The 26,448-nt window shown below is 43.5% G+C and overlaps 1 protein-coding gene across 3 annotated transcripts in view; it reads right to left on the bottom strand.

The window, feature by feature from the left end:
* The window catches only part of BAIAP2L1 (BAR/IMD domain containing adaptor protein 2 like 1), a 40,183-nt gene extending 15,458 nt beyond the window's left edge, over positions 1–24,725 (bottom strand). For 2 of the 3 annotated variants that reach the window (XM_081338094.1, XM_081338095.1), the window contains exons 1-3: positions 24,410–24,725; positions 6,530–6,605; positions 3,909–3,995 (exon numbers count right to left, since the gene is read on the bottom strand). In XM_081338094.1, coding sequence (XP_081194220.1) covers positions 3,909–3,995; positions 6,530–6,605; positions 24,410–24,460 — 214 coding nt within the window. In that variant the 5' untranslated portion in view covers positions 24,461–24,725. Of the gene's footprint in view, positions 1–3,908; positions 3,996–6,529; positions 6,606–15,026; positions 15,146–24,409 lie in introns of those variants that run through there. The other variant, XM_081338096.1, reaches the window with a different exon arrangement.
* Positions 24,726–26,448: the final 1,723 nt, after the last annotated feature.

The following is a 26,448-nucleotide window of genomic DNA, read 5'->3' as shown; positions in this document are numbered from 1 at the left end:
AGTTTAATGAAGAGAAGGACCAGGGGGGACATGATAGCAGCCTTCCAATATCTCAGGGGCTGCCCCAGAGAAGAGGGAGTCAAGCTATTCTCCAAAGCACCTGAAGCAACGGATGGAAACTAACCAAGAGAAGAGATTTAGGAGAAATTTCCTGACATTCCGAAGGATTAATCAGTGGAACAACCTGCCTCCAGAAGTTGTGAATTCTCCAACACTGGAAGTTTTTAAGAAGAGACTGGACGGGCATTTTTCTGAAACAGTAAGGGTCTCCTCCTTGAGTGGGAGGTTTGACTAGAAGATCTCTAAGGTCCCTTCTGACTCTGTTATTCTGATCAATGTTCCAATCTCTCAGGGGCTGCCCCAAAGAAGAGGCAGTCAAGCTATTCTCCAAAGCTCCTGAAGGCAGGACATGAAGCAACGGATGGAAACTAACCAAGGAGAGAAGCAACCTGGAACTAAGGAGAAGTTTCCTGACAGTGAGAACAATTAACCAGGGGAACAACCTGCCTCCAGAATCTGTGGATGCTCCAACACTGGACGTTTTAAAGAAGAATCTGGACAGCCACCTGTCTGAAGTGGTATAGGCTTTCCCGCCTGATCAGGGGGTTGGACTAGATGACCTCCAAGCTCCCTTCCAACTTTATTTATTAAGTTACGAGGATGTTCTATCTTGAGTTGCAACATATGAAACCCAGCTTAAATGGCAAACTCCGAGGGTTAATGGGGAAAGATCTACCATTCTTCTCTGTCCAGGAATTAATGACTAATGCAGAGTAAAATTCATGTCAGCCCTTTCAATCGTTCTGTCCATAATGCTGGCTCCACTCCATGCCTACCCAACACAGAACCAAAATAAAATTGTCCTTTATGCTCAGATGGCCATTAAAAAAAAGAAAAAAGAAAAGTAATCACCATTTCAAGAACAGACTCAGAAACGGAACAAAGGGGGACAGGTTTTTTTATTTTTCCAATGACCGGATCTTTGGCAGAGCAAAGACGTCAGTGATAAAATTGATAAGTGGCACAATTAGGATTAGGCTGCGTGGAGTCCTTGTACCTTTTTTTGGGGGGGTGGAAATAACGGCATTGTTTCTATTTAAATCACCACTTCACGAGCAGCAAAAAAAACCCCAACCCAGGTAATCACATCGGCTACTTTGCCTTCTGTGCAATACAGTGCAAATATTTGCATAATTTTGAAAGGCCAAATCAATTAGGCCTCTTTCATATATATATATATATTTTTAAATGGACTTGCCCAATTCAGTATTCAGAAGGTATCTTTAACCATCTGGAACAGAGTATAAATCCGTGAAAAATTGAGAGTGACTTCATGCACGTCTGTATTATTATCCCTAAAGATTGTGAAATTCTTCCTTCTAATTGTGGGCAAAATATTAACAGATTAATCTGACGTGGGTAACTTTCATTATAATTATTTTTGACACCCACCCCCCAAAGAAGAAAATAAAAAAAAACCCAGCATAAAATGCTCCTTTTTATAGAAAAATAATTCTTTTTTTTTGAAGGGGGAGAACTCAGATTTCCACTGATTTCCATTAACTGTATAAAATAAGAGTTTTTATTAAAAAAAATATCTCACTTTGGTCCACGACGCATGACAACCTATATATCCAAAAGGTTAAAAACCTACGAGGAACTTGCATTCCAAATATAAAAGTAAACAATTGTGTAACTTTATAGTAAGGCAAATAGCAGTTTTCATTTTCTCACAGTTCTTTGAGGACTTGTTACCAGGAAGTTTTTATCTTATTTCATACCCAGGCAGGAAAAAAACCCAGCTCAGTTTTTTTCCCCAAATATTGATTTAGAAAAAGCAATAAGGTAAACGTATTTTAAGGAACTTGTCATTCTTGCTGCCACAAAAGCAGTAACACATCATACCTCTGTCTATTCTCTCTCTCTTTCTTTCTCTCCCTCCCTCCCTCCCTTATATTTTTTTTATTAAAAAGCTGTTTAAAATTTTCACTTTCTTTTTTAAATGCTGCAGTTAGTATCTTAAATCTTTGAACTGGTTCGAGGAGATACATAAGCCACGAGAGGGGACGTAAAAGTCTTTTATTCTACCTGTACTTAGCTATCTACTGTAGTTCAGCATACACACACACACACATGCACCTCATATATATATATACTGTAGTTCAGCGCACACACACACACACACCTCATATATATATATACTGTAGTTCAGCGCACACACACACACACACCTCATATATATATATATATATACTGTAGTTCAGCGCACACACACACACACCTCATATATATATATATACTGTAGTTCAGCGCACACACACACACACCTCATATATATATATACTGTAGTTCAGCGCGCGCGCACACACACACACACACACCCCTCAAAAGATTAACCCTGCAGATTTAAGGCAGAGATCTAAACATTCCTTGGGAAAACACCTAGATCCAATCTGAAGCTAACCACGGTTAACCTTCCGTGGTTAAAAAAAAATGTAGAAACAAACATCTTCAAATCTTCCTAATTTAAGGACGACTTGCTTTGAGTTTGGAAAGTCCTTTGAAAGGTTTTATCTGCAAAGGACTAAAACTATTACGGCGCCCAGTTCAAAGAACTCTGAGCTTTCGTATTTCTACAGCAAGGACTTTATCTGAAATTAACTTGGAGAGAATCCAAAGGCTGTCTTTTCAATGAACATTAAAAAAAATAATGTCCTACCAGAACTTTTAGGGGCTATTTTAAGTCTATTACAAAACCATCGTGGTGACAGCCTTCCAATAATTTGTCCATTTCAGTACAGCAAAGGGACAAAAGCCAATGCTACTTATGACATGGCATTATTCACTGATTAGCTTCTGGGCGGTTGATTTATTTCTTTCAAATAAACAGTTTGCTCAAGAACGGGATCATGATCTTGGCAAAGGGAAAGAGAATTGACTGAAATGATCCCACAGGAAGGAACGCAATCTCTCCGCTCCGTAGCATGGGGATGCCAGCAGAATAATACGTTTAATATAAAAATAAATTTGAACATATACGACTCTCTTTGGGCTGCAACGACAAGGGGGCTAGGAAGTCCCAAAGGTGCTTTGCCCAAAAGGCAACTGGACTTTTTTGGGGGGTGGCGGGTGGGGTTTCCTTTGAAAAAGTTTCAGATTTGGAGCTTTGACGTTATATATGTCGATGGCAGCAAAATTGCTTTACGCACAAAAGATTCCCGCAAAGGACGGATGGCTGGCAAAGTTGATGGAGTTAGAGAAGGCTAAACTGCTTTGATTAAAGAAAGAAAAAAAACAGCACACAGAATTTCCTTTTGTTTCTACTTGGAAACGGCTTTTAGACTTTGTGCTTGAAGTGGGGGGGGGGAAATGAAACTTTGATTTTGATTTTGATTTTTTTTACCGATTAGATAGGTTTGTTGTTATAGAAATGGCTAGTTTACATTAGGGACACGGTGGCTCAGTGGGTTAGGATGCTGAGCTTGTCGATCAGAAGATCGGCAGTTTGGCGGGTCGAATCCCGAGTGCCGTGTAACAGAGTGAGCGCCTGTTACTCGTCCCAGCTTCTGCCAACCTAGCAGTTCGAACGCACGTAAAAAATGCAAGTAGAAAAATAGGGACTGCTATGGCGGGAAGGTAACAGCGCTCCGTGCGCCTTTGGCGTCTAGTCATGCCGGCCACATGACCACGGAGACGTCCTCGGACAAGCGCTGGCTCTTCGGCTTTGAAACGGAGATGAGCACCGGCCCCTAGAGTCGGAAACGACTAGCACGCATGTGCGGGGGAACCTTTACCTTTACCTAGTTTACATTACTACGTAAAAGTAAAAAAAGTTAAACTTTAAAATGGCAAGAACAGCTCTGTGTCGAGAATCCTGGGGATGTAAATCATCTATGTTGTCTACTTACCCAACTCTTTAGACACAGGTGACGCAACGGCAGTATCACCTATTTTTGCAATACCGTCATAGTAAGCTCTGCCAGCTAGGACCATACCTAGAGTAAGAGATAAAAATGGAAAAAGAAAAAAAAAAGGAAAAGCTTGTGTTAATTGTCCTTGACAGTAGGGTGTTTAATCATCAATTAACTATATATGAAATATAGCCAGTTTGGTGTTTTGGTTAAGGCGTCAGGCTAGAAAATGGGAGACTGTGAGTTCTAGTTCTGTCTTAGGCATGCAGCCAGCTGGGTGGCCTTGAGTCAATCACCAGGGGGTTGTGAGTTCTAGTCCCACCTTACATATAAAAGCTGGATGATTTGGGGTCAGTCAACAGGAGATTATGAGTTCCCGCCCTGCCTTGGGCATGAAAGCTGATTGGGTGACTTTGGGCCAATCACCAGGAGACGGTGAGTTCTAGTCCTGCCTTGGCATGAAAACTAGCTGGATGACTTTGGGCCAATCACCAGGAGACTACAATGTCCCATCCTGTTTTAGGCATGAAACCCGATTGGGTAACTTTGGGCCAATCACCAGGAGACAGTGAGTTCCAGTACCGCCTGAGACAGGAAAGCCAGCTGCATGGCCTTGGGCCAGCCACTCTCTGTCAGCCCTTGGAGGGAGGCAATGGCAAACCACTTCTGAAAACACCTCGCCAAGAAAGCTGCAGAGACTCATGCAGACAATCTCCAACAGTCAGCTCCAACCGAATGGAAAAAAATAAAGCATTGTTGACGAGCCAGCCTTCTCCACATAGGGATGGAGTGTTAAATCTATTATCTTGAATACAACGTTGAAGTTGCATCCCACTTGGTTTACAATAGTTGCTTTTTTTTTTTTTCAAAGTTGAGAACGTGAAGACGTTGTATTTTATATTGATGTGATTTTAAAATGCCCTGTAAACCGCCCTGAGTCCTTCGGGAAAGGGTGGTATATAAATCTAATAAAATCTAAATCTAAATCTAAAGACGTGTTAAGTCCTGGAATTCCTTAGTCAGCCTGGCGTGCAACAAAGCCAAGGATGAGCTGCAGAATATTTTCGCCAGAATGAAACGGTGGCTGGTCAGCCCTTGAAATGGCTTTCCCCCCCACCCCATTTAAGTCATTTGAAATCAAGGCTTCAAGCTGGTTAAGATGGAAGGAGCTTAAACCAGTTTACAGTGCTAGCACTTCCTTTACCCTCGTTCTTGAATGGAGAGCAAATCGACTGGGCATTGTCGTGTTTGCTAAGCAGCCGGTATATTTTTTTTAAAACATTTACGAGAAACCGCTCCCACGGAATTAGGAAGTCTATAATTTTCCGATTCAGTCAGAGAAGAGATGTTAATCTTTCTGGAGGAAGGGTCTAGTTCTGCTTCACATCAAAGCCGAACCAGTTCACCTTTTTAATAAAAGCAGATTATGGCTGGCTTGGTTCTCTTCTGTTCGTTATTTCCGTATTACATCTGCACCCTTGTTAAGTTATTAGAGTCATATCTTGCTTTATTAGTCCGGGATCTCGGCTGCTTCCTCTTATTTGGTCTGCCATCAGTCACCCTGGGAAATAAATTGGGCCAAGGTTCTAGCGGTAGTCCTTGACTTACAACAGCTTGTTTAGTGACCGTTCAGAGTTACGACGGCCCTGAAAAAAATCTGACTTACAACCAAGCTTCCTATTCACAATCTTTTCTTCTTCTTCTTCTTCTTCTTCTTCTTCTTCTTCTTCTTCTTCTTCTTCTTCTTCTTCTTCTTCTTCTTCTTCTTCTTCTTCTTCCTTTTCTCCTCCTCCTCCTCCTCCTCTTCCTCCTCTTCTTCTTCTTCATCTTCTTCTTCCTTTTCTCCTCCTCCTCCTCCTCCTCCTCCTTTCTCCTCTTTAAAAGAATAAGCCAGGGTGTTATGGTCATCCGAATAGGGCCCATTATTATTTTTATTTCTTCTTCTTCTTTCTTCTTCTTCTTCTTCTTCTTCTTCTTCTTCTTCTTCTTCTTCTTCTTCTTCTTCTTCTTCCTTTTCTCCTCCTCCTCCTCCTCCTCCTCCTCCTCCTCTTCTTCATCTTCTTCTTCCTTTTCTCCTCCTCCTCCTCCTCCTCCTCCTCCTTTCTCCTCTTTAAAAGAATAAGCCAGGGTGTTATGGTCATCCGAATAGGGCCCATTATTATTTTTATTTTTTCTTCTTCTTCTTCTTCTTCTTCTTCTTCTTCTTCTTCTTCTTCTTCTTCTTCTTCTTCTTCTTCTTCTTCTTCTTCTTCTTCTTCTTCTTCTTCTTCTTCTTCTTCTTCTTCTTCTTCTTCTTCTTCTTCTTCTTCTTCTTCTTCTTCTTCTTCTTCTTCTTCTTCTTCTTCTTCTTCTTCTTCTTCTTCTTCTTCTTCTTCTTCACCGTGTGGCTTAACTTAACAACTGCAGAGATCCTCTCAACAAACTGTGGCAAGGAAGGTTGCAAAATGCGGCACCACTCACTGAACAACAGTCTCGCTTTGCAACAGAAATCCTGGGCCCCGTTGTGGTCGTCAGCCAAGGACATATCTCGCCGCAAGAGAATGATTAGGGTTTTTTTTTTTCAAACTGCAAAATTAAAACATTTGACGAGACGCCTTAAACAGGCCGTGGAGACTTACCGTTAACGGCTTTTTCATAGTTTTTCCCCAGGTTTATTAAATTCCTCAGCCCTGGATTGAATTGTTCCATAACGTTCTGGGGGCCAACAAGAAAACGAGAGACAGAATTAAAGTCTTTCCTTAAATTAACAGGAAGCTCTAGTTATCCCTATCCCTGTCATTTAACCTTTAAAAACACATGTGGACTTTTGACCCAACCCCTTCAAAGCTTGCTGGAAATGGTCAGGGGGAACAAAAAAAAATCATTGTTTCACGTCTTGACATTTACACGTTTATAAAGTTGGCGGTCTGCTTTTTCATTACAATCACCCCAAAATGGGATAGCCAGCCCTAGAAGATGGAACAAGCTTTGATTAAGACAGAAATAATAAACTCAGAACAGAAGGAGGAGGGGAGATAAAGGGAGCATCGCAGATCACCCAGGTTCCTTCATGCCAAGTTATTCTACATTATGCTTCCTTAACACGCGACGTGGGGCTGCCCTTGAAAAGTGTCCGGAAGCTGAAATTGGTTCAAAACGCAGCGGCCCACACGGTTGTGTGCGATCCCAGATGTACACAGGTGTCTCATCTCTCCTGCCGGAGCTGCATTGGCTGCCGATCTGCTTCCGGGTCAAGGCGTTGGTTGTCGCCTTTAAAGCCCTTGCTTGGGACCAGGTTATTCCTTAAGTAACACCAGCTGCCTGCAATTAGTGCAGGTTCGCATCCCACCAGGCTCAAGGTTGACTCAGCCTTCCATCCTTCCGAGGTAGGTAAAATGAGGACCCAGATTGTTGGGGGCAATTAAGCTGACTTTGTAATAATGCCGCTTGGGTGTGTGTGTGAAGGTGTGTGTGTGAAAGCCCTAATAAGCAGGCATATACATAGAATGAAGGCTACTGCTAAGCTTGTAAGCCGCCCTGAGTCTTCGGAGAAGGGCGGGATATAAATGGAATTAAAATAAAATAAAATAAAAAATATCTGAAGGGCGGTCACATCTGCCCCCACCCAGCAGAGCAGGGGGGGCAGGAAATGTTGTGGGTCCCCTCTCTTAAGAAAGTCCATCTGGGGGGACCTAGAAGATGGACATTCTCCGTGGTGGCCTCATCCCTACGGAGGTAAGGTTGCCCCCACCCCCGCTTTGACACTCTTTCGCAAGGCCCTGAAGGCCTGGTTTTGCCAACAGGCCTGGGGACCCTAGAATGGGATGCACCCATCAAGTGGCTTTTCGATTGACAGCTGTCGCCAGGTGGGGTGGGAGGTTATTGTCTTTATTCTTTGGAGAAGAAGCAACGGAGGGAAACTAAGCAAGGAGAGATCCAGCCTAGAATTAAGGAGGAATTTCTTGACCACGAGAACAATTCATCCGTGGAAAGAAGTTGTGGATGCTCCAACACTGGAGATTTTTTTTTTAAAAAAAGAGAGATTGAACAACTGTTTGTCTGAAACGTTATAGGGTCTCCTGCTTGAGCAGGGGGTTGGACTAGAAGACCTCTAAGGTCACCTCCAGTTCTGTTACTCGGCACACCGGGTTTTCACTTTTACGAGCTGCGCCGAGTCACAGAACCCTGCGTATTTTCTTAAATAAATAAATAAGCACCAGGCTGGATGCCACACCAACATTGTGGCTGGGTGCAGTGAATTCTGGTTTGGTGTAACACCTGCCTTGATGGGATGAAGGTGCCCTCAAGGACGTTTTTCCCGTTGCAGGTATCCATCAACCAACTCGGTTTTCAGCCCTGGCTGAATAACCAGCATTCAACTCTCACCAGCTCTGATCTATCAAACCATTGATCCCTTCCGAAGAACTGACGACACCCTTGGCGTTTGGGAAACGGATTTCTGGGCCTCTTCAAGAAACCTAACCCTAGGCAGGACAAATAACTTTCGTTCAGCAGAGCTTCGAAGTGGGTTTGTATTTCTGGTTGATGGTTACGGCATTTCAGTTTGTTTCCAGAGCGTAATGTGGTATATATTTGGGAAACGACCGAATGAGTGGCTGTCATACCATTAGGTGGGAGCCTTTATGCTTTGGCCAGCCAGTGTTGAAGAAGAAGAAGAAGAAGAAGAAGAAGAAGAAGAAGAAGAAGAAGAAGAAGAAGAAGAAGAAGAAGAAGAAGAAGAAGAAGAAGAAGAAGAAGAAGAAGAAGAAGAAAGATTGCAGTGGAAACTTTTTCTTCATTTTTATGTACGGGCACATATAAACACTGATGCGCGTATCGTTCTGGATGGAAGCACGTTTGAACTGTAAACTGCCAGACTTATAAGTTCTGCTGATTTCACCGGGTTTTTTTATGTCATTGCTGGGTTTAATATCTTTACCTGCTTGAGCAGGGGGTTGGACTAGAAGACCTCCAAGGTCCCTTCCAACCTGATTATTCTATGTTATAATTTGCATTTGTGGAGGAAAATGAAATAGGAACGCAAATAGGCTCTTAGTATCTTTTTAACCGATCAGCGTGAGCTAAGCGGCTATGTTTGAATTTATTCCCTGGCATATTTACAGGGTGAGGGTGAGAAAGTCAACCGGATCTGTACTTCCTTTCTGCAGAGAATAAATATTGTCTATAAGAGGCTCGATGTTCTTCGAATCGCGGATTAACAAATGTCACGAAGATTCAGATATTTTGGCTGTTCCTCCTTGTCTTTAGCCAGCGTAACGCCGCCATCTAATTATTTATTAAATTTCTCCACTTCTCTAATAAAAATAAAATAAAATTACACCCCCCCAAGGCTATTGTGGCATAGGGCTGGCTGTTTGTGGGCAAGTCTGGATGAATCCAGATGATGAAATTCTGTGATTTCTTAGTTCTGAAACCAAAGGCTGTTTTCTTCTCAGGGAAGAAGTCAAGAGGAAGTGTTATCTCCATAATTAAGGAAGATCAAAAGTGTTCAGTTTCTCTTCTGTCAAATTAGCATCTCAGCCCAAAGATTATAAGAATTTGGTGGGCTATTTGCACTACAACTGTGAGAACTTTAAGACATGTGGACTTTAACTGCCAGAATTCCCCAGCCATGGCCAAGTTGCCAACGTTGAGAAACATTGACACAAGGTAATATGAATAAAAGCAGAATTATAGACTTCTATTATAAATGAAACTGCTTCAATGATTGGTGTAAGAGGCAGAAGGATTATTATTCTCAATTTAAATGCTTTCCACTAGTGATCCATTTGTGACAGGCACATGACTGCTAAACAAAAGATCAGTGCATATAAATGAAAGTAAACTCATTTTCAGGAATCAAGTCTGTTGTATAACCGTGACCTATTCCAAAAAAATGTTTGTCCCATGTGTTGGCTGGGGTTAAGACTTTCTGTGTTTCTCCTAACTAGCAATCTCAAGTTTAAGGACAATAACAGAGTTAATGCTGAGACTGCAGAAAAAGGATATTTCCTGAATCTGGTCTGTCAACTCGCTCAGATGTTTAATAAGAAGCCAGGATGAAACTCAATCCGACTGTGATTAAAATCTTTCCAACAGTAGGAAGTTGCAAGAGACTTCAGATTAATTTTTTACCAGCCTATTTCACAATGTACGTAGTTCCTGATTGCTGTTAGTTTTTTTAAATCAAAATAAAAACTTGCAATGTATCCTTTTGAAACAAAGAAATATCATGTTACTTTAAACGTAATTCTTTACGCTGAAAAAAAAATCACAGGGGAATAACAACACAGACACATCTGTGACCTGATGTCTTTTTTAAAAAATTAACAGCTTTGACACAGTTTACATAAATTAAGAATACAAAAAGATAAAGAGTTAGCAAAACAGATTTAATGCAATCTGATTCCGCCATGCTTCAGAGGGGATAGCAGGGCAGTTCCTAGAATTTATAGCAACCGGGCTGATCTAACCGCTTATAATTTTAGGAAATATAGTTCCACATCTGGGGACAAGCATTTAATATTGTAATTCCTCTTATAATAGCAAGCTAGGGGTTTCCATCAACTCTTCCTTCTCCTTGTGTGGCCAAAAGCAGATCTTGAGCTGGTCACGCCTATGTAGTGGGCACTCAAAGTGCAACGGGGTGCAAGTATTTTACGTAAATCCTTCCTTGTTGCACTCTACTCTCACACCAGGAGATGTTTCCTGGTATGAAATATCTGGATGAGTCAAATGTTTCATCCACCTTATTTCTCACCCTTGGCACCGTGAAGATGTACGGACTTCAACTCCCAGAATTCCCCAGCCAGCAAGCCATGGGGAATTCTGGGAGCTGAAGTCCATACGTCTCCACGTTGCCAAGGTTCAAAAATATTGCTCTACACCACTTCGTTCTTGCATTAGGCACACCCGAACAGGATGTCTTCTCTTAGCTTAATCCTATTTCGCGGCGTTCTTCTGAGTTTTGCTGGGTAAACACAGAACTTGGCTTCGTCTCGAGTCCAAGGAAGTAAAAACTGGTGTAAACCCTCCCTTTAAATAACCGCTAGAAGATGCAAAACAACCTTTTGAACAATCTTGAGGACTTTGTCTTCTCGTTCAAGTGGATCGACACCAGAAACCAATATCGTGCAGAAGCCAACCCAACAGAAGTAAACTCTGCACCTTCGGGGATTTTTTATTTATTTTTTTGCTTTGAAAGCGTAAACGAATAGTAAAGGTGGCAATTTTGGGGGGGGTTGGGTTATTTTTTAATTTTTCATGCATCCTCCTCTAGGGAATAACAAAACACGACATTGGGAAAACGATGCAAGGGTTTGCATTTCAGGTGCCAATCAAAAGACAGAGCCGGGCCCGCTAAGATTTAAAATGATAAACAGAACTTTGGGGGACTGGAGGCTAAAACATATAGGGAACGGTTGCTGGAATTGGGTATGTGTAGTTTAATGAAGAGAAGAGTGAGGGGTGACAAGTTAGCAGTGTTCCAATATCTCAGGGGCTGCCCCAAAGAAGAGGGAGCCAAGCTATTCTCCAAAGCACCTGAAAGCAGGACAAGAAGCAACGGATGGAAAGTAGTCAAGGAGAGAAGCAACCTGGAACTAAGGAGAAACTTCATAACATAACAATTAAGCAATGGAACAACCTGCCTCCAGAATCTGTGAATGCTCCAACACTGGAAGTTTTTAAGAAGAGACTGGACAGCCGTTTGTCTGAAATGGTATAGGGTTTCCTGCCTGAGCAGGGGGTTGGACTAGATGACCTCCAAGGTCCCTTCCAACTTCTTCTTCTTCTTCTTCTTCTTCTTCTTCTTCTTCTTCTTCTTCTTCTTCTTATTATTATTATTATTATTATTATTATTATTATTATTATTATTATTATTATTATTTACTGTACAGGCAGTCCTCGGCTCATCGTACTTCATTTAGTGACCATTCAAAGTTACAAGGGCACTGGAAAAAGTGACCTAGGACGGTTTTTTCACACTTAACGACCGTTGCAGCATCCCCAGGGTCACGCGATCAAAATTCAGACGCTGGGCAACTGCTTCGTATTTATGACGCTTGCAGCGTCCTGGGGGCATCACGCGATCCCCTTTTGCGACCACTTAAGAATCAGGTCGAGAAAGGTCGTAAAAAGGGGGCAAAACCCACTTGACAAATGTCTCGCTTAGCGACAGGGCTGAGTTGTGGCGGTAAGTCAAGGACCAGTAATTCCGAACAAGAATAACAGGACGGGCAGCTGATTTGCCGCAAAGCATTAGCCTCAAATATTATATCTAGTTATAACTATAGGTCTGGTCTTAATGTGGAGCCCCAGGGGCCTTCTTATAAGAACCAAAAGAATCAGGGAGAGCTTAGTTTTTGCATGGCAAAATAAATTTGAGAGCTCGGTTTATAGATTAAAGAGTGCTCCTGCTCTTGAAGTACAGTATTAGGGAGGGTTTGGCCGTTCAAACACAAATCCTCTCTGAAAACTCCACCTTTGTTCCTTAAGGCACAACTCACACGCACACCCCTGAAAAGACAGTTGCTAGACACCTATTGACAACAATCCTGGAGGCCTGAGGTTTCTGGTGTTAAATTCAGTTCTGATTCCTTACAGCAGCACCTTAAATAAATCGATTAATTCATTTTAAAAAGAAGAAGAAGCTTGCAGCAATGCAAATAGTCCAGAGATGCACATTTTAAAAAGGCCCTTGCAGAGAGAGAGATGTAGTTCTAATATTGAATTGAATTAAGGCCCCTTGGTTTAGGTCTTCCAGCATGGGCAGGGGGCTCGACTAGAAGACCTTCAAGGTCCCTTCTAGCTTCTATTCTATTCATTCTATTCTATTCTATTCTATTCTATTCTATTCTATTCTATTCTATTCTATTCTATTCTATTCTATTCTATTCTATTCTATTCTATTCTATTCTATTCATGATAACATGTCTGTAAGATTTTTTTTTTTGTTCTCCTCCCGTTCAATTGTGTCCGATTCTCGGAGACTTGTGCCTGGACTGGTCCCTGCAATTTTCTTGGCCAGGTTTTTGGGAAGCGGTTTGCCATTACCTTCGTCTTAGGGCTGAGAGAGAGTGACTGGCCCCAGGTCACCCAGCTGGCTTTGTGCCCTAGCTAGGCAGTGCTAGAACGCTCGCTCTCCCAGTTTCCAAGACTGAAGCCTTAACCCCCTTCACCAGGTGGGTCCAGCCTTGGCGACTTGAAGATTTGTGGACTTCAGCTCCCAGAATTCCCCAGCCAGCCAGCCAGCCAGCCAACCATGGGGAATTCTGGGAGTCGAAGTCCACAAATCTTAAAAGTTGGCAAGGTTGACCAACATCGCATTATGGTGAACTAGGGTAAACAAAACGTGCCCTGGTAGGTCTCAGGAAACTGAACCCAGTAGGTTTCAAATTCCTCTCTATACATATTTTCATTCTCTTAAAAGTATGCCTGAAGAATGTTGTGTAACAGGGATAATAAATATCTTCTGATATGAAGCCAATAAACGGGGGTGGGGGTGTCACATGTTAAGTCAACCGGCACTTGGCTCTGTAAGGAGAGAGGCATCACCAAGCGAACAACAAACATAGTTTATTTCCTTTTAGAGCTCTCTCTGTACCACTGGGGCCTTTGGGAGCTTTTGTTATGACTACCGATCTGGGAATTTATATTTATTTATTTATTTTAATTCCATTTATATCCCGCCCTTCTCCGAAGACTCAGGGCGGCTTACAAGCTTAGCAATAGCCTTCATTCTATGTATATGCCTGCTTATTAGGGCTTTCGGGGGGGCCCCAAGCGGCATTATTACAAAGTCAGCTTAATTGCCCCCAACAATCTGGGTCCTCATTTTACCTACCTCGGAAGGATGGAAGGCTGAGTCAACCTTGAGCCTGGTGGGACTCGAACCTGCACTAATTGCAGGCAGCTGGTGATACTTAAGGAGGCGTTAGCCCACTGCTCCACCAAGGCTCCTTTAATTCAGGAGATGATATGGCTTATGGCGATCATCGGGGTACTTCCCGGGTAGATCAGCCCATCCTTCTGCCCTTGCAGAGAATAAAGAAAGTGGTAGGGATAACAGACTAAGAATTGGAAGGGGCCTTGGGAGGTCTTCTAGTCCAATCCCCTGCTCAAGCAGGAATCGTGAGATATTCAAGCTCTGTTGCCAAGGGAGAAACCGTTTTTTTTTCCCCCTTCAAAATCCAAAATGTCCAAAAAATGTTCAGGAATGGTTTTTTTTTTTAATTCACTGGAGTGTAAGGATGTGAATAACAGAAAAAAGAGTTGGAAGGGACCTTAGAGGCCTTCTAGTGTAACCCCCAGCTCAAGCAGAAAGGTGAAGATATGCAAGCTCTGGTTGCCAAGTGGGACAACCCTTTTTTTTAAAAGTCCAGAATGTCCAAAAAACGTTCAGAATTGGCTCTTGGATCCACTGGAGTTATGAGGGGATTTGACAAACAGATTGCTCATGTTCCACCAATCTCAATAAAAGCAGTTTTAGTTTTCCTGTCAGGTGGATTTCTTGATCTGCTTCGCTTCGTGGGACTTAAAAGAGTCCTGCCAAGCTTTACTGCCTGACTCAAAATCCTCCGTGAAGCCCTCGGTGCCTCTCTGAGCTTGGTGGTTTTCCTGGCCGACATTTCACGGCCGCCCCAAGCAACGTCACCAAGTGCGTGTTGTTAATCATCTCCTATTTTTTGAAACCCCTGACCTTCTCAGGGAGTCTAGATCAGGGCTTCTGGGCCTTGGCAACTCGAAGTGGTGCAGATTCATCACCCAGAGTTCCCCAGCCGGTGTGACTGATGGGGGAATTCTGGGAGTTGAAGTCCATACATCTTCCAAGTTGCCCGGGTCGAAAGAAAGAAAGAAAGAAAGAAAGAAAGAAAGAAAGAAAGAAAGAAAGAAAGAAAGAAAGAAAGAAAGAAAGAAAGAAAGAAAGAAAGAAAGAAAGAAAGAGAAAGAGAGAGAGAGAGAGAGAGAGAGAGAGAGAGAGAGAGAGAGAGAGAGAGAGAGAGAGAGAGAGAGAGAGAGAGAGAGAGAGAGAGAGAGAGAGAGATCTAGAAAATAAAAATAGATTCTTCCTGGCAGAGTTTAAACTTACGGGCCTAAAGTTCTTTAAAACAAAAGTACTGTCTGCCACACGAATACCTCTGTCCTGCCTTTCGTTGCTTGCCTGGTTAAGCAAGTGGTGTTGATGCAAACAATCGTTCCACGCTTTGCCAGCTCCTCTGAAGCTTAATATTGGCCGGTTGGCTTTTTTTTCCCCAAGGAGCAAATATGTCAGCCATTCCATCATAACCTCCTGTCAATAAATGTCCAAAGGAGAATTGGCAGAGATCTGGTGGCTTCAAGCACTTTCAAATCTAAGTTCGGTTGACCTTGAGCCACGGAATAGTTGGGCAAGCCGACGGAACCGTAGCAGCCTCGTTTTGTGTCAAGAGGATAGAAAGAAGCGGGGAAGGACCGCAGGGCCTTCTTAAATAATGTAATATAAAACCGCAGAAGAGAGAGTGGGTTTTTTATTTATTTATTATTATTTCTGCTCAGGCAACCTCCTCATCTGAGCAGATGAAAGATTAGGCCAGCACATGTGGAGGCCAAATGGCACTTCAGAATATATGTGAATGTTTGCAAGATGGAGCTTCAAAGGGTCAGCCCTGCGTAACCCCGCCACGCCACGTCTGACGGGTTTAGCAGGACACCTTGATAAATGAGGACCCAGATTGTTGGGGGCAATTAAGTTGACAGGACACCTTGATAAATGAGGACCCAGATTGTTGGGGGCAATTAAGCTGACTTTGTAATAATGCCGCTTGGGGTGGGTGTGAAAGCCCTAATAAGCAGGCATATACATAGAATGAAGGCTACTGCTAAGCTTGTAAGCCGCCCTGAGTCTTCGGAGAAGGACGGGATATAAATGGGATTAAAATAAAAAAAATTTAAAAAATGTACACAAGTAGGGTGGTAGTACAGGCCACGTTTTCCAGTTCTTTGGGCCTCCATCCTTCTAGAACTCCTGACATTTGATGGATCTACAAAATAAACACTCTGGAGAATCAGCAGAGCTCTTTATCGTAGTTTTAGCCTGCAGAATTAGCAGGGGGTGGACTGAAAGGTTGGCTTCTGTCAACAGAGCAGGGAAATGCAAATCCAGAAATAAACAGAGGCCCGATACTCCAAGAAGGATTGCCTGAGCAAGTCTGACATAAGCAGAAAGAGGTTATTCAAAGGCGAAGAGGAAAAATACTTGGGTTTTTCTGGAGAAGTTGCAAACTGAAAAGCAAGGCGTGCAGTCGTTGGAAAAAGCTCGGAAAAGGATTTTCCCAACCTTGGGAATTTCCAGACGTCTGGACTTCCCATTTGTTATTTTAAAAGAAATAATAAAGATGGGAGAAAAAAAATAAACACATAAAAATAAATAAAACAGTCCTCGAGTTATGATCACTCCATTGCTGGAGGAATAACAAAATAGCAGAGTTGGAAGGGATCTCGGAGGTCTTCTAGTCCAACCCTCTGCGCAAGCAGAAAACCCTATATCATTCCAGACGAACGGTTGTCTGGTCTCTTCTTAAAAACCTCCAATGTTGGAGCATCCATGACTTCTGGAGGCAAGTCATTCCACTGGTTAATTGTTCTGACTGTCAGGAAATTTTCTCCTTAGTTCCAGGTTGCTTCTCTCCTTGATGAGTTTCCATCCGTTGCTTCTTGTCCTGCCTTCGGGCGCTTTGGAGAATAGGTTGACACCTCCCCCCCCCCCCCTTCTTCTTTGTGGTAACTCCTCAAATATTGGAAGACTGCTATCATCTCCCCCCTGGTCCTTCTAATCATTAAGAAGAGAAGGAAGGGACTTTTGGCTGGTTCTTGAATTTCAAGAAGACTTTCTGATAAGTAGTTCTGAATACAGGAAGTCGTCAACTTAACAACAGTTCAAAGTTACCACGGCACTGGAGAAAGGGACCGAGGATCGTTTTTCACACTTACGACCACTACTGCAGACCACTGCAGCATCCCCACGGTCACGCAACTTACTTTCAAATGTTTGACAACTGACTCATATTTATGACGGTTTCAGTGTCCCAGGGACATGTGATTCCCCTTTTGCGACCTTCTGACAAACAAAGTCCATGGGGAAGTCAGATTCACTCAAAAGCCATGTTACTAATTTCACTTAACGGCCGTAATTCACTTAACAAATGAAATGAAATGGTATAAGGTTTCCTGCCTGAGCAGGGGGTTGGACTAGAAGACCTCCAAGGTCCCTTCCAACTCTATTATTATTATTGTTGTTGTTGTTGTTATTGTTATTGTTGAATGTGGCAAGAAAAGTCCTAAAATGGGGCAAGCAAAACTCACTTAACAAATTTCTCACTTAGCAACATAAACGTTGGGCTCAGTTGTTGTCGTAAGTCAAGGAACATCTGCATGCATGTCACTGATGGGAAGGGCAGAGTAGATTCCAGCTTCCTGAAATTGTGTGCAGTTTCTGTCCTTTATCGCCTATGAATATGTGCGTTATCGTGCTGTGGCTTAGCGCCAAAGCAAATGGACTTAATCATTATCTTAAGAGTCCTGCCCAAGAGCTTACTTTTTTTTCATACATAGGCTCTTTGTTATGAGTAGCACTCAATGGATCAAACCTCCCACGTCTCAAGGGCAATAGGGAACTTGTTTATACAGTCCTTGCTGCTCTCTGTCTTTCGTTGTTGACTGGCAGACGTTTGATTACCTGACTAGGCAACCTCATCAGTGCTGGGATGGTGTTGATGGAGCTTTGGCAGCGGTGGTGATTGTGAGGTACTGACGATGTTACCTAGTTGGGTAATCAAACCTCTCCCCACCAAAAATACCACCAAGCAGCACTAAGGAAACCACAATTATTATTATTATTATTATTATTAATTTAATTTGTATACCGCCCTTCTCCCGAAGGACTCAGGGCGGTGAACAGGGCAATACATAATAAAAACAAGATACAAAAATTAAAAATTATTAAAAGTAATTAAACAGCAATGCCCGTAATAAATTCCCCTCTTCCTCCTCCACTCTGCAAACCCCACTTAATCTTCTAACATTGATGATGTTACCTAGTTGGGTAATGAAGCATGTTCAAGAAAACGACGGAGCTCAGAGAGCACGAAGGACCTCACAGTTCAATCCCAAGCTATATCGTCTCTTTTAGTTGGACGGAATGGCCTTTAACAGAGGGCTACTGAAAAGTACCTGGGTTGCCACTAGATGGCAACCTTGATTCTTTCTGTAGCCCTCTTAGGCCATCTATTGGCTCTCTGCAGAAAAGCAGGCAGAGTTTGGGGGCAGAGTTTCAGTATGTCATCAGCTAGCACTGGCTGGGGAGTTCTGGGGGTTGAAGTCCACCCATCTTAGAAGCTGCCCAGGTTGAAGAACACTGCTCTAAGCTCTTTGATGGGACTATTCTCCCAAACGTCCCTTTGGAGAACAAGCACCTGCCTCGTCTCGGTAGTACCACTGGTTAGTGGCCTAGGGAAGTACTGAGAAACACTTGCCATTATAAGTGCTCTTCCCAAGTCCTTATTTTTGGCCCCAGGCCTAAGAGCTACTTGCGGTAGACAGAGTGCCAGTACTGGAGATTTCTCTGTGCAGATATGGATTACAAGTGCTTACTCTCTTTATTTGTGTGGAGCAGGTTGGGAAGACTTTCCGTCTTCCTTTGATCTGATCAAGCCCTACTTTTGGGTCCCAGTCAAGGTGTTCGTTATCCCTTTCAAAGCCGTTCACGGGCATTGGAACCAGGATACGCTGGAAGGGACCTGGGGGGGGGGGTCTTCTAGTCCAACCTTGTGCACAAGCAGAGATCTTACATCATTTTGAACAAATGGCTCTCCAGTCATTTCTTGAAAATCTCCAGCGATGGAGCACCCACAACTTCCAGAGGCAAGTTGTTCCACTGAATAATTGTCCTTGCTATTTGGAAATTTCTCCTCATTTTAGCTTGGGTCTCCCTTGTTAAGCTTCCATCCATTATGTCTTGTCTTGCCCTAAGATTGTCAACCCTCAAGTTGACCTATTCTCCAAAGCAAGGGAGGCCATGCTGCATTATCTCCTTGGTCAAGGAGTTTCAACTGCCAGGATCTAAGAGGGCCTTTTCAGCTCTGCTCCAGCCCTATGGGACATCTTACCTCCAGAGATGAAGCCAGCCCCTCTGTTCTGGTTTTGTGGAAGAGTGGCAAGTCCTGGTTTTGCCAATTAGCACGGGGATCTAAAAGTCTGATGCAGCCATGGGGTGTCTGGTGGGCCTGAGGACACCCCTATTCCTTCTTAACCTCCCTAGCCTTTCAATTTTTAGCCCAATTTATTCTTAACTTGTAGGTTTTAACTTGGTTTTTAAGCCATGCTTTCTGCATTTATATGATTTTATAAATGGTTGGTGTAGAAATTTAATAAATAAATAAATAAAAATACTTTAGAAGACTTTCCAACCCAGGTGAGACATTTTGTTAATGCTAAGAGTTGGGCCTTCTTCTTCTTTTTTTTTTGCCTTTTGATATAATGAAAGACCTTCAAGGTCTTTCATTCATTAGCCCAGAGAACACACCAGCTCTTATAACTCACAAGGCTATTTCATTAAGGAGGACTACTGTGGCCACACCTCATTTGATAGGCTCTAAAAGTAGATTAGCACCCACTTCCTTTTCTGAGTAAACATACAGTCTCCTTTGAGTCATGAAGACTGTAAAGAAGCATCCATATTGTTTTCTTATGCTCATAAAAGGTAAAGGTAAAGGTTCCCCCCCACATGCGTGCTAGTCGTTTCCAACTCTAGGGGCCGGTGCTCATCTCCGTTTCAAAGCCGAAGAGCCAGCGCTTGTCCGAGGACGTCTCCATGGTCATGTGGCTGGCATGACTAGACGCCAAAGACGCACGGAACGCTGTTACCTTCCCACCGTAGCGGTCCCTATTTTTCTACTTGCCTTTTTACGTGCTTTCGAACTGCTAGGTTGGCAGAAGCTGGGACGAGTAACAGGCGCTCACTCTGCTACGCGGCACTCGGGATTCGACCCGCCAAACTGCCGACCTTCCGATCGACAAGCTCAGCGTCTTAACCCACTGAGCCACACCGCGTCCCTTTTTCTTATGCTCATACCTCTAGCTAATTATATTGATGAGAGTTAAGCTGTTTTATCCCGCTGACCAACTTGTCTTAATCCGGAATAAGAATAGAATAGAGTAGAATAGAATAGAAAATAGAATAGAATAGAATTCTTTATTGGCCAAATGTGATTGGACACACAAGGAATCTGTCTCTGGTGCATAAGCTCTCATAAGCAGCAAGTGATCAATCATATTCATAATCATAAGATACACTCATCAGAAATCATAAGCTACAACACCTAGTGATAGTCATAGGATACTAAATAAGCAATCAACATGTCATAATTTATATGAACATAGAATAACTTCTATGTTCCATTCCCCACAGAGTCATTTTCATAAATTTGGAGTTTCTTGTTTCAATGCTCTCAATGTTAGGTCAAAGCTATCTTTTGCCCCCCCCCCCCAAGTGGATGGTGGGGTTTCACGATCAGAAACCATTTGTCAAAGTCACAGGTACCTTTCCCTAACCCCACCCAAAGTGAAAACTTCATGCCTATCTTCTTCATGCCAAAGAAACACACCCGCTGTATGAATCAGACTTTTTTTTTCTTTCCCAAGGATGCCAACCAGCATGGGAAAAAGGGGTCTGACTCACAAGTCACGGGACGGGACCGATCCTGCTGCTGTCTTTCCAGGCAGAAAGCTTAAGGTTTAAAATATGCAAGAAAAGGGACCCTGGAGATGGTAGAGAATTTGGAGAGAAACCGAAGAAGGTTGAGGATCAAACAGGCTAGACAGAAAGGGCTGGGATCCCCAAGGCATGATGAGGGAGGGAGGGAGGGAGGGAGGGAGGGAGGGAGGGAGAGAGAGAGAGAGAGAGAGAGAGAGAGAGAGAGAGAGAGAGAGAGAGAGAGAGAGAGAGAGAGAGAGAGAAATTGGTTTGGTTTAAGAACTTCTGGCTTAAGGCAAAGGCCAACCCCTGATTTGTTTCCCATGTGTTGAGGCACGGATGGTTTACACAGAGAACAGCCTTAGTTCTAAGCTCCGGTTAAAAACGAGCATTTCAGGCAATAGAGTAGTCCTCAAGTTACAACAATTGGGACCAGAATTTTCACTGCGGCTAAGCAAGGGAGTTTTTAAGCGAGGCACGCCTCGTTTTTATGACCTTTTTCTTGCCACGTTTAAGTGAATCACTGCAGTGGTTTAGTAAATCATACGGTTGCTAAGCACATCTGGGTTTCCCCATTGACTTTGCTTGGGGGAAGCTGGGTGGGAAGGTCAGAAATTGTGATCGGATGACCCATGGGACACTGTCACCGTCATAAATATGTGCCTGTTGCCAAGCGCCCAAATTTTGATTGTGTGACCTTGGGGATGCTGCAACAGATAAAAGGGCAGGGACCAGTCCTAAGTGATTTTTTTCTTTTTTGGTCAGGGCTGTGGTAACTTCTAACAATTGTTAAAAGAATGATGGTGGCTTTTGATCCTGGAGAACCGCTACCAGCCAAGGTGACAGGAGCTTAACCTAGACTCAAGAGTCTGTTTGCGTTCACATGTGCGTTTGTACCTAATGGCATGTAGAGAGAACACTCTTGGCCTGATTGATGGAAACAACCGCAAAGGTCATCTAGGCCAGGGGTAGGCAACCTTGGCTCTTTTATGACTCGTGGACTTCAACTCCCAGAATTCCTGAGCCGGCTTGGCTCAGCTTGGAAACCTCTCCCTTTCCCCCTCAGCGTGGCTGGCTCAGGAATTCTGGGAGTTGAAGTCCACGAGTCATAAAGCGGCCTAGGCCTAGACCAGGGGTAGGCAACCTTGGCTCTTTTATGATTTGTGGACTTCAACTCCCAGAATTCCTGAGCCGGCATGGCACAGCTTGGAAACCTCTCCCTTTCCCCTCAGCGTGGCTGGCTCAGGAATTCTGGGAGTTGAAGTCCACGAGTCATAAAGGAGCCAAGCGTGCCTACCCCTGACCTAGGCCAACTTTTTCCCACCTGGAATCTGCCAAGACGGTGAAAGTGTCTCCCTTCTAAGTTCCCTCAAGTCTGCTAGCTGGTAGCCATGCCGGAGAAGAGTCCTTGACAGCTCCGGAGAAGGATAGCAAAGCAGCAGGATTTTTGCCAGTGCAAAATGGTGGCAGAATTTCTGTGGTCACTCTGTTCATAAATAATAAGGCAGGCCTGGAAGACAATACTGTATATGCATTTCTGCATGGTTTATCCAAGTTCTTTCTCTTCTGACCTTGGGACCTATCAAGATAAAACCACGCTCTTCTTGTTTCCCCCCCCCCTAGAATGCAACCCTGAGGGCTTACTTCTAGGTAAAGGGAAAAGAACTTGGAACACATCCTGATAAAAATAAGGGGAGGTAGCTTGGTACGATGGCTTGGTTTACACAGCAGGCTAAGACATGTTTTGCAACCTCGGCAACTTTAAGATGGGTGGACTTCAACTCCCAGAATTCCCCAGATAGCATTGACTCTAGTCTAGGTAAATGGAAAACAACTTGCAGAGCATGCTGATAGAAAGAAGAAGAAGAAGAAAGAAACGTAGGGCTGGAAGGGACATTAGAGGTCTTCTAGTCCAACCCTCTGCTTAAGTAGGAGATCTTATACCATCCCGGACAGGAGATGGGCAAGTACTTGTCCGATCTTTTGTTGAAAACTCCCATCTTGAATATAACTTGATTTTTATTTTCCTCCATCAGGAGCAATTCTTCTTTTTATTTTTTTAAAGAACACAGGCTTCTGAGCATTAATAAATAATAAAATAATAATAATCTGCAGAGTATCTTTTAGGAAGAAGCTCCTTCTGAATTCCCCTGGGGTTCTTCCTGATCCAATCTTTGCATGTTTGCTGTGAAGAAGAGATGATTTAAATCTCTTTGGCTAGTTTAGTTCGCCGGATAAATCTCAGTTGGTGATTTTCCAGACTTGCTTGCTTATAAATCCTTTCAGCTGTAATCAGCACAGCTCAGGTGTGTCGGACTACAACTCCCAGGTTTCCATCATCCTCCATCAATGGTGTGCTCTTCCAAGTCTAGGGAACTACAACTCCCATCTTCTCCAGCTAAAAACCAAGGGGAACTGTAGTCCGATCTGCATCTAATTGGGGATGTTGTCTAGCTTTCCACTCACATTCTAAATATTGTGAGAAAGGGGAAAACAAGACCCACAAAAGAAACACACACAACACACCCTACACTATAGCACACCTATTTTTACCAGCACAATCTCGGACTGGCTATAAAAGTAAATAGCCATCCATACAAAACCGATCAGCAATCCATAAGAAACAGGATCAGCAGATCCAAAATGAGAGCAGGAAATAAAAAAAATATCATTGCATAACCCCCAACAACGTTAAACAATAAAAAGTGGTATATCCTCATCCCCGCAGAACCACACCAAGTAGCCAACAAATAGCAATAAAGAAATAACAGTAAACATAGCCACTAAGACACATTAAAAATGTGCTTTCCTGTGACTTTTTTCTCTCTCTTTTTTTAAAAAAGTCATTTCTTGAACTGTTGTCTTTGTTTTTTTGTTTTTTTAAGTCTAACTGCTTGAAAAAGAAGCAAACAAAAAAGGACTTTGAAAAGCGACACAAAAGGGAGGGGAAAAAAATCACACACACAAAACAACCCAGCCTGGGAAACGTTTTACTTTAAAAAGTAGCGATTCAACACATGGCTCATTTTTTTTTTTACCACGAAGGAAAAACAAAATCACACGAAAGCGGTTACAGAGAGAACTTTGGTTTTAAACTAGCGCTGCGAGAAAAGACTTTTTCAAAATAAATAAATAAATAAATACATGCATAAATAAACTGGACAGAAACCCCAGAGGAGAAATATATATATATTTTAAAAAGGAGCAATCCAAGAAGTGATCAGCTGCTGCTGTTGTTGCTTTTTTTATTAAATCCCAAGAAAGCAGCCACCGACAGATATATATATATATATATATATATATATATATATATATATATATATATATATATATATATATATATATATATATATATATATATATATATATATATATATATATATATATATATATATATATATATATATAAAAATTATTTTTAAAGGAGCAATGCAAGAAATGACTTTTTTTTAACAAAAAAAAACAATAAAAAAACTCGAAACTCCCACGAAAGCAGCCAAGGACCGAAGTTTTGCTTTGCAACTTCCCAGCCCATAAAAGAGATAATAATAATAATAATAATAATAATAATAATAATAATAATAATAATAATAATAATAATAATAATAATAATAATAATAATGAAGTTTGCTTTGAGTCAGGCTGGGTGGGGGAGCAGAGAGGAAAGCCCTCGCCTGGCTGAGATTCGGGGGTCCCTTTTTCTCCTGGAGGGGGAACAACCCCGGCTTTGTGTGTGGGGGGGAACTGGGGTCCCCCCTCCCCTCCCTCCCTCGCCCCCCCCTCCCCTCACCTTGTAGGTGCTTTCGGTCAGCTTGTTGACCTCTTCGGGTCCCCGAGACATGACGGCGGCGGTCAAAGGAGGCGAAGCCGGCGGGCAAAAGTGGCTCTAAGCGGGGAGGCGGCCGGCCGGGATAGCCTCGGGAACTGTGAGCCGGCGGATCCGCTGCCCCGGCGGACTTCGGTGGTGGTGGTGGGGCCGCGAATCGCGCAGCGACGCAAAGACCCTCCTTCCTCGGCGGCGCCCTCCGCGCCAACTGTCAAACTTGCGGAACCGGCCACCTCAGCGGAGGGAGGGGAGGCAGGGGACGGGCGGATCCCTCGGCGCGCGCGGCCCCGCCCACCCCTGAGGCGAGGCGAGGCGAGGCGAGGCGGGTGGGCGGAGCCGGGCGAGGCCGCTGGCGGAGGGAGGGGCGACTCCCAGGAGGGAAGAGCGCGGCCGCCGAGCCTCCCTGAGGAGAAGCTCGGATTCCGTCGCTTTCTTCTCCTCTTTTTTTGTTTCTTTTGTTTTTTCCCCCCCCCTCGTCTTTTTCTTCCTGCCTTCTCGTCCTCCCCTGCCACCGAGGAGGTCAGGCGTCCTTCTCTTCCTCCCCTCGGAGAGCGCAGGCAGGGGCTAAGGTGTATTGGGACGCGGAAAGGAGACCACCAGGAGATGCCCGCCTTGGTTTGCGAGGCGCCTCTCTTGAGAGCGACCACGCTCCAGGAGAGGTGCTGCCCCCTAGTGGAGTTTTAAGGCTAAGATACCTTAGGCAGCAACCCGTTTGGATGGGGAAAGGGTGGCGTTGTGTGTGTGTGTGTGTGTGTGTGTGTGTGTGTGTGTCCATAAGACAACTTTAGGATGTGGAAGGAAAGGATGTGTGTGTAAAGGGGTAAGTTTTGGCCAGTGCCAGAGGAAAAGGGCTAAAAAAAAGCCCCCATCTCCAGCCTTATGAAATAAAGACACACCTTTTGCTGTCTCTTTTGGACCTTCCCTCATTTGCATTTTGGCCTTTTTAATTGCATTATTTCATTGCATTAACTCTGGTGTTACTTTCGCTTTGGAGCGGCCCTCCTCCCCTCCCCTCCAGGCTTTTCACTTTGTTTATGCTCAGAATTTATTTCTTTATCAGAGGACCAGCCCTTGCAACCCAATAACAATGTGTCCAGAGGGAGATTTGGATCTGTTTTATTTCTCTAAACCAAGTGTGTGTGTGTGTTTTTTTTCCCCCCTTGCATTTTCTTACCCCTGAAGACAGAGGAGGCAAGCCAGAACCAAGCCAAACCAGCATTGTGTGAAAAAGGCATCGTGGGCAGAGCTGGTTTAAGAACAGAGTGTTTTGCAAGTATTACCTTTTGCTGGCTCTGTGAACCAGAAATCTTGCAGGAAAAAAAAGAAGGCTGCTTGTGATGTGTTGCAAACTGGGTTGAGACAATTAAGTACGGATTCCAGAGGCTTTCTTGTGTTAGCTTTTCTCAGAAGCCGCCTGAAACACAAACAGGGTTTTATGATGGTGGCAGCGGCGGCAGCAGCAGCTTCCTAGTGCTGGTGCCTGTTTGTCAGGCTGCAAACAGCAAAACCTTGTTTGTAGCAGCCCCCAAATCCCTGAAATCCAGTGGCTGAGTTCTCACAACTCCTTCACCCGAGCGTGATAAAACCTCGGCTGATGTACGTTGCTTCTTCACCTGTAAATTGAGCTATGTCGATGGCAACAAACTAGGATGTATTTAGGCTATCTGTGGTCTGATCTGCGACCAGCCGGGCGTTCTTAAATAAATCACTGTTAGACAAACCCTGGCTTGGTGTAACGTATGAATTCAGCCACGGGACTTTTTTTTTACTCCCATGCTGGAAGGTTTCAAAGTGCAGCCAAGCGGTTACCTCACCATAGAAGTAGTCCCTGACTTAACAACAGTTCGTTTAGTGACTTATGACCACCTTTCACAGTAACGCCTTTTGCAGCATCCCCAGGGTCACGTGGTCAAATTTCAGATGCTTGGCCACCGGTTCATACTTAGGACCGTTGCCGTGTCCCAAAATTCCCCTTTTGTGACTTCCTGACCAGCGAAGGCAAT

The sequence above is a fragment of the Vipera berus genome (genome assembly GCF_964194415.1).
Source record: "Vipera berus genome assembly, chromosome: 13".
In the NCBI taxonomy this organism is placed as follows: Eukaryota; Metazoa; Chordata; class Lepidosauria; order Squamata; family Viperidae; genus Vipera; species Vipera berus.
The sequence above is the reverse complement of the archived record's forward strand: the minus strand, read 5'-3'. Positions and strand labels throughout refer to the sequence as shown.